The sequence below is a fragment of the Erinaceus europaeus genome, chromosome 4 (genome assembly GCF_950295315.1).
Source record: "Erinaceus europaeus chromosome 4, mEriEur2.1, whole genome shotgun sequence".
Classification (NCBI taxonomy): domain Eukaryota; kingdom Metazoa; phylum Chordata; class Mammalia; order Eulipotyphla; family Erinaceidae; genus Erinaceus; species Erinaceus europaeus.
The window spans coordinates 21639095-21646807 of record NC_080165.1 but is presented as its reverse complement, the minus strand read 5'-3'; the positions used below and the strand labels follow the sequence as shown (position 1 = coordinate 21646807).

The 7713-nt window shown below is 60.9% G+C and overlaps 1 protein-coding gene across 3 annotated transcripts; it reads left to right on the top strand.

Annotated features, from left to right (window-relative positions):
• Nucleotides 1-1529: 1529 nt before the first annotated feature.
• Nucleotides 1530-7426, top strand: SLC16A8 (solute carrier family 16 member 8). 3 transcript variants are annotated; one of them, XM_060188956.1, is made up of 4 exons: nucleotides 1530-2139; nucleotides 2820-2963; nucleotides 3141-3820; nucleotides 5684-5844. In XM_060188956.1, exons 1-4 carry the CDS (start codon nucleotides 1926-1928, stop codon nucleotides 5702-5704), a joined length of 1059 nt encoding a protein of 352 aa, XP_060044939.1. In that variant the 5' UTR covers nucleotides 1530-1925; the 3' UTR covers nucleotides 5705-5844. The 3 variants fall into 3 exon arrangements, with proteins under 3 accessions (XP_060044939.1, XP_060044938.1, XP_007519457.2); XM_060188955.1 differs by having other exon boundaries at nucleotides 1532-2139; nucleotides 3167-3820; nucleotides 5684-7426; XM_007519395.2 differs by having other exon boundaries at nucleotides 1538-2139; nucleotides 3141-3920; nucleotides 5684-7426.
• The last annotated feature ends 287 nt before the right edge of the window (nucleotides 7427-7713 follow it).

Here is a 7713-nt window from a genome sequence, read left to right as displayed (position 1 = left end):
TGAGTATGGGAAGACTGTCGGGCCCTGCTATGTCCTGGTCCTCAGATGACTGACCCCTGAGGATGGAACACTGGCAGGGAAGGCCAGTGCCCAGTCCGGGGGGTAGTGTAGAGCCCCCAGAACCCACGGCATCCTAGGCACTGCCCTGTGCCAGGAGGGAGACCCTAGGTACTGAGGGTGGTTTTGGAGGGAGGCTCCAGGTCCTATTCCAGTTCTGGGCCGGTCATGCCTGTCTCTGAGGCCCCCTTATCTGTTAATGGGGCTGCTAGAAGACCCACTGTGTGGAGTTCCAAGAGTGGAAAAGGCTTGGGGGCTGCTTTCAGTGTGGGGAGGGACTGGGGGGGCTGCTAGGTTTGGGAGAAGCTCTTCTTCCCAGTGTCCTCTCAAAGGTTCCATCTGTCCAGTGGGAGCCAGTGATCTGAGCCACCACCACCCGCCAGCCCCCACCCCCCGTTCCTGGCTGGGCTGGGGTGTTCAGACCAGTAGTGGTACAGGTGGGAAGCTGGGAAAGGAGATGTCTCCAAACCACAGGACAGAGCTGGGACAAACTAGGACTCAGTCTGAGACGCGACTACTGTCGCTATAACATGCTTTGGCTCTCCCCTCCCCCCAAGTAATCTTAGGACAATACTGACTCTTATGAACACACTGCCGGGCCAAGGAGAAGAATAAACTATTTTGTATTTGGTACCTGTCTTTTTCCCTCCTCCCCTCCCTCAACATTTCTTGTTTGTTTACTGCCTCCAGGGTTATCGCTGAGGCTCAGTGCCTGCACTATGAATCCACTGCTCCTGTGGCCACTTCCCCCCACCCCGATTTTTTGGATACGACAGACAGAAATTGAGAGGGGTGGGGGAGATAGGGAGAGAGAAAGACACCTGCAGACCTACTTCCCCTCTTGTGAAGTGATCTCCCCTGCAGGTGGGAGAGTTAGGGGCTTGAACTGGGATCCTTGCGCAGGTCCTTCTGTCTCATACTATGTGCTTAACACAATGTACCACCACCCGGCCCCCCTTGATTTTTTTTTTTTTTTGCTTCCAGGGTTATTGCTGGGGCTGGTGCCTACACTAGGAATCCACTGCTCCTGGAGGCCATTTTTCTCATTTTTTGCCCTTGTTGTTACTGTATTGTTATTGGACAGGACAGAGAGAAACCAAGAGAGGAAGACAGAGGGGGAGAGAAAGACAAGACACCTACAGATCTGCTTCACCATTTGTGAAGTGCCCCCCCTACACGTGGGGAGCCGGGGGCTTGAACCGGGATTCTTAAGCCGGTCCTTATGCTTTGTGCCATATGCACTTAACCCACTGCGCTACCACCTGACCTCAATTTTTTTTTTAATCTCCAGGGTTGTCACTGGGGTTCAATGCCTGCATTATGAATCCACTGCTCCTAGAGGCCATTTTCCCCATTTTTGTTGCCCGTATTATTATTCTTATTGCTGTTGTTGTTGGATAGGACAGAGAGAAATGGAGAGAGGAGGGGAAGACAGAGGGGGGGAGAGAAAGACAGACACCTGCAGACCTGCCTCACCGCCTGTGAAGTGACTCCCCTGCAGGTGGGGAGCCGGGAGCTCCAACCGGGATCCTTAAGTCGGTTGTGCTTGGCGCCACCTGCATTGAACCCACTGCGCTAATGCCCGGTCCTCCTCTGTCCCCTTTCTTTCTCTGGGCTACAGACCTCCCCTCTCTTTTTATTAATTTATTGGAGACAGAAATTAAGAGGGAAGGGGGGGACAAACAGGGTTAGGGAGAGACACCTGCAGACCTGCTTGTGAATCTTACCCTGCAAGTGGGGACTGGGAGCTTGAACCCCAGTCCTTGCACAGTATAACATTCGTGCTTGACTGGGTGTGCCACAGCCTGGCCCTGCTGCAGACCCTCTCCACTCCTTCTTGTTCCCCTCCTTCAACAGAGGCAGCTGTGATGGGTGCCGGTGGCCCCCAGCGGGGAGCGGGTCCCCCAGACGGCGGCTGGGGCTGGGCGGTGCTGGGTGCCTGCTTCGTCATCACGGGATTCGCCTACGGCTTCCCTAAAGCCGTGAGCGTCTTCTTCCGCGAGCTCATGCGCGACTTCGGTGCTGGTTACAGCGATACCGCCTGGGTGTCCTCCATCATGCTCGCCATGCTCTATGGCACAGGCCAGTGCCCTCCCCCGCCGGGCTAGGGTTCGCCTGGGGGACCCCTTCCCTCCTTTACCGAAAGGCTGGCAGCTGAGAGCAGGGGGGGAGGTGGGAAGGGAGCGGGTAGCCTGTGGTGCAGCTGGCTGGGCAGCAGGTCAGGCGCCCCTGCTGCTGCCCAGGAGCTGCTTCTGGGCCAGGACGCAGCAGAGCACAGGCCTCACAGCCCCTGCATCAGACATAAGAGCACATGCAACTTCCTAGTGATGGCTGGCTGGTGCGGCCTCTCCCCGCCCCCACACAGCCCCACACCTTCTCCTTAGAGAAGGAAAACGAGTTTCCACGGGAGTCCTGCTCCTCAGAGCTTCCGAGTGGGGGACGGAGAGGCCCTAGGTTACCCCAGCCCAACAGTCTGGGGGTGAGGGGACCTGGGGAGGAGGGTGGCTCCAACTGGGATTCCAGGCTGTGAAGATCCAAAGGGAGTGAGGTCCACCCTTCTGCTCTGCCCAGGAGTTGGGGACTCTGAGCCAGGACAGGGCTTGCCCCATGACCCCCACAAGGTGCCATCTCCTTGGTCTGTGGCCAGACCACAATGCCCGTCAGGGGCCCTGCCTCTGAACCGGCCTTATCCTCCTTGGGAGCCCTCCTCCAGAGCCGGGAAGGGCAGGCTGGAAGGAACCGGTGACCCTGCCTGCCCACAGGCCCGGTGTCCAGCATGCTCGTGACCCGCTTTGGCTGTCGGCCTGTGATGCTGGTGGGCGGGCTGCTGGCCTCTGCGGGCATGGTCCTGGCCTCCTTCGCCACGCGCCTCCTGGAGCTCTACCTGACGGCCGGGGTGCTCACAGGTAGGAGCCTGCAGCTGGGGGTGGGGTGGGGGTGACCTTGCTGCAACCGCCCCAGGCCTTAGTTTCCCTAGGCTCACTTCCACCCAGTGGACACGCCCGGACCGAGCCTCCCCCTTAAACGGGCTTGGGTGGGGGTGCCCTGGGGATGCCCTGGGCACAGCGCCGCCTCGCCCGCAGGCCTGGGCCTGGCCCTCAATTTCCAGCCGTCGCTCATCATGCTGGGGCTGTACTTCGAGCGGCGCCGGCCCCTGGCCAACGGGCTGGCGGCGGCGGGCAGCCCGGTGTTCCTGTCGGCGCTGTCGCCGCTCGGCCAGCAGCTGCTGGAGCACTTCGGCTGGCGCGGCGGCTTCCTGCTGCTCGGCGGCCTCCTGCTGCACTGCTGCGCGTGCGGCGCCGTTATGCGGCCGCCCCCGGGGCCCGGGCGGCGCGGCGGGGAGGCGGCTCCGCACACCGCGCCCCCTGGCGGCCGCCCCCGCCGGCGCCTGCTGGACGTGCGCGTGTGCGCGCAGCGCGCCTTCGCCGTGTACGCCGTCACCAAGTTCCTGATGGCCCTCGGGCTCTTCGTGCCCGCCATCCTGCTGGTCAACTACGCCAAGGACGCGGGCGTGCCGGACGCCGACGCCGCCTTCCTGCTGTCCGTCGTGGGCTTCGTGGACATCGTGGCGCGGCCGGCGTGCGGCGCCCTGGCGGGCCTGCGGCTCCTGCGCCCGCGCGTCGCCTACCTCTTCAGCCTGGCGCTGCTGGCCAACGGGCTCACCGACCTGAGCAGCGCACACGCGCGCACCTACGGCGCCCTGGTGGCCTTCTGCGTGGCCTTCGGCCTCTCCTACGGCATGGTGGGCGCGCTGCAGTTCGAGGTGCTCATGGCGGCCGTGGGCGCGCAGCGCTTCCCCAGCGCGCTCGGCCTGGTGCTGCTCGTCGAGGCCGTGGCTGTGCTCATCGGACCGCCCACGGCCGGTGCGCCCCACAGCGGGAGGGTCCCTCCCTCCCCGCGGCCCCTCCCCGGCTCAGCCACACGGGACGGGGCCCAGAGGTGGGGAGACGGCCTGGGGCGGGGTGCTGGGTTGCGAGTTTCCCACTCGCCCCTCCTCCCAGGAGCTCCATCGCTTTGGGTGGGGACAGAAATGCCAGGAAAGGTGTCAGGAGACCCCAGCACCGCTGGCTGCTGCCTGGGGAAACTGAGGCCGCGTTCCTAGAATTAGAGCGGCGCCCTGCCCAGTGTCCTCCTGTAGCCGCGCTCTAGTCTCCTCAGCTTGCAGGTAGCTGGGGTAGAGGTGGCGGCTCTGGGGGTGTCCCCCAGGAGCAGAGGAGGAGTGCTTAGTGTCCCCCAGCAAGGAGAGGTGCTGGGCACAGTCATCTCTCCAGAGGCTGTCACCATGATGGACTGGAGGACTGCCATGGGGGGGGGGCAGTGGAGGCAGGTTGGGCCCCACAGAGAGAGCTCAGAGTTGGGTGTGTTTGGGGCACAACTTCCTGCGCAGATGAGGCAGGAATGGATAGGATAAGTGGGAGCACTGGGGTCTGTCCTTACAGCCCACTAGGTCTTTGCATTAGCAGGAGAGCAGAGGCCTGGCGCTGGGCGGGGCAGTAACTGGGGGAGGGGGAGTCCTCTCTGCTGGGCCTCAGGCTGCAGCTGCAGGGGCATGAGTGGCATCTCTCCAGGGCCCTGGTGCTCCAACACTTGTCCCGCCACCCCGAGGGAAGGGCAGCTCCCAAACCCACCACTCAGGACCACAAAAACAGCTCTCCCAGTGGCTCGGGTCTGCCTCCCTCTTGTCGCCTGTGGGATGAGAACAGACACCACAGGGCTTTGTGCAGTTGGGACAGGGTCAGGACTGGTCGCACAGGGACCAGAAGGCAAGGTGGGGGGAGTACTGCTCAGAGGGGCTCGGGCACCAGGGAAGCTGCCCAGGGCTAGAGGTACAGGTCAGGGCTCACAGACTAGTGTGGACAGCCACAGGGTGCTCCAGAGACAGGAAAGAATCCTTCTGCCGGGGAGATACTTGCAATGAAGACTTCCCCCCCGCCCAAGTACAGAAGTAATACATTCCTATAATAGAAAACTTGGAAAACAGAGCAGGAAATAGGAATCGGTCTCAAGTCCTGCTCCCAGCCAGCAGTGCTGCTGCCAGTTTGGTCTGGGGCACTGAGGTGGACAAGAGGAGCCGGAGACTGACTGCAGGTGCAATGGGAGAGGGAGCCTTGTCCTTCAGGGTCAGTGGAAGGTGCAAGCATGTGAGGATCCCGTTCCTAAAGTCACTCTCTGAGCAAGTCATGGGACAGAAGCAGGCTCAAGGGTCCACTGTACAAGGGTCCTTGTACAGTGTCGCCTAACCTAAGAAAGTGAGGTGCAAGGGCTGGGAGGTGGTGCACCTGGTACAGTGCACGCTCAAGGGCCAGGGTTCAAGCCACCACCACCCCCTTCCCTGACCTGTCCCCACCTGCAGGGGGGAAGCTTCATGAACGAAGCAGTGTTACAGGTGTCTCTCTGTAATCCCCTGCATTTCTGTGTCAAAGGAAGGGAGAGAGAGAGGGCTTGTCCAGGAAGGCAAAATGACATTTTTCAGTTTCAAGTGGCAGAAGTCATGCGGGCCCTGTAAAAGGAGAACTAGACAGGCAGACTGTCACCCGTGAGCTCTACCCAGAGCGGGTGGCATCCTTCACCTGAGCGTGGAGTGGGCTCCCCCGTGGGCACTGACCTCCCTGCTCCCCACCCTCAGGCCGCCTGGTGGACTCACTGAAGAACTATGAGATCATCTTCTACCTGGCCGGCTCCGAGGTTGCCCTGGCTGGGATCTTCATGGCTGTCGCCATCCACTGCTGCCTGCGCCGCTCTCAGGACCCCCCACCCAGCCCGGGCTCAGAGGGCAAAGCCAGTGGCACTGAGAATGCTGACGTAGCAGGGGAAGCCGGGCCCCTGCCCGCCCGTGTGGGGCAGCACGGCAGCCTGGAGACCCTGCAGGTGCTGAGCCTGGGGGCCGGGGCCGGGGAGCCTGGCGTGGAGGCAGAGTCAGGGCCGGCCACCGAGTCTGTATAGTTCGGGCGCTCCTCAGAGCCCCAGCTGATTGATTCCTCCAGTGTCTGGGGGCCTCTTACACATACTCCCAGCTGGCCACCCAGGCCCAGCCCACTCCACAAAGCTGCTCTTTGGTCTGGGCCTGTGTGAGATTCTCCTGAGACTCAGCTCCAGCCGTCTAGGAAGGAGTCAGCCCCTCAGAGAATGGGGTCCCAGCTCTGCTCACGCTGCAGCCTGAGAGAAAATGTCTGCAACGGGGAAGAGCACACCAGCAGCGGAGGCTCCCTGACCCTCTCCCAGCCCAGCTCTGGGGCTCCTCCCTTAGCTCTCTCCCTCAGACAAACATCCTGAGGCCTCACCTGGACAGTAGGTACCTAGGGACATCACCGTGATTATCACCCACTGAGCCTACCCTCTGCCCCCCAGCTAGGGCCCCAGGAGAAACTTCCCCTTTGTACTGATTCAAGTGCGAGGACCCTCACCCAGCCAGGAAAATCCAGCTATCTATCCCCACTGTGTATTCGTTCTCTTCTTCAAATTTGACTTTTTTTTTTGTCAACTTTCTACAAACCCAAAGCTAGAAGAGGGGGAGACGGCCCCACGGAGCAGCCCCCTCCCCATCCGTGTCATCCCCTTTGGGCCCCAGAGGAAGTGGGAGTGTGTAGCAAGTGCCTGCCCACTGTACTGTCTGCATCCCCTGGAGACCCCACTAAGAGCAACTACATTTTAACAAACACCTGTAGCTGCCATTCCAAGCTCTGTAGTGTGATCTCTAGTCCCGACAACTCAGTGAGGGGGGGACAGTTACCAGCCTTGCTTAGGGAGCCTGAGGGTCACTGCAGCTGCAGCTGTGACTGGGGCCCAGCAGTCAGTCCCCGTCTGTCCCTTGGCCCCTTTGCTGGCAGCCCCTCAGAGAGGTGGTGTGGCCTGGCAGCTAGGAAACCCATGAGGACTCCTGTGGACCGCCTGTGCCTCCCTCTATGCTCCTAGTCCTGCCTTAAAGTCTGGAGTTGGGGAAACAGCATGATTATGCAAAAAGACTTCCATGCCTGGGGCTCCCAGGTCCCAGGTTCAAACCTTACCACCACCATAAACCAGAGCTGAGCAGTGCTCTGGTTTTTAAAAATTGGGGTTTTTGTCCAGGACCAACCTAAATCTTCACACAAAAACCCGCTGCCCAATCCCGCAGTCAGTGCATTCCTCACATCCTCTCCTGTTCTCAGGATGAGCACGTGATTCACCCACTGAGTGAGAAGGGACACCGGGCGGGAACCACTGTCCTGGAGCATGTGTCCCGGGCTGCCCTCCTTGCAGAGGCAGAGTCCCAGCACTCTGTGCCATTGCTTCCACCCTGGCTGGCTGCGGCAGCTCTCCCTTGAGGTCTCAGGCCCTCCTGCCCCAGAGTCTGTCCTGTCCATGGCTAAATAAAGGCTTCTTTCTGTGTGTGGCCACAAGTGCTGGAGGTTGCATATGAGGGAAGAGGAGGAGGGAGGGAAGAGGCCCTACAAAGTGGCAAGTGTTGGAGGCAGGTGGAGAAGCCAAGCCACATGGACTCAACAGATTTGACTTCAGTTCCCTATCTGACCCCACATACGATCCTGTACACGGCGTGGCCTTGAGGGAAACTCTTTGCTGAGTGTCGGCGGCTCTCAGCTAGCCATGGCTCAGAGGGGACACCCATAAGCCTCCCCACAGCCCATCCAGCCCTGGGCTCGGCAGGGGAGGGTCTGAGGC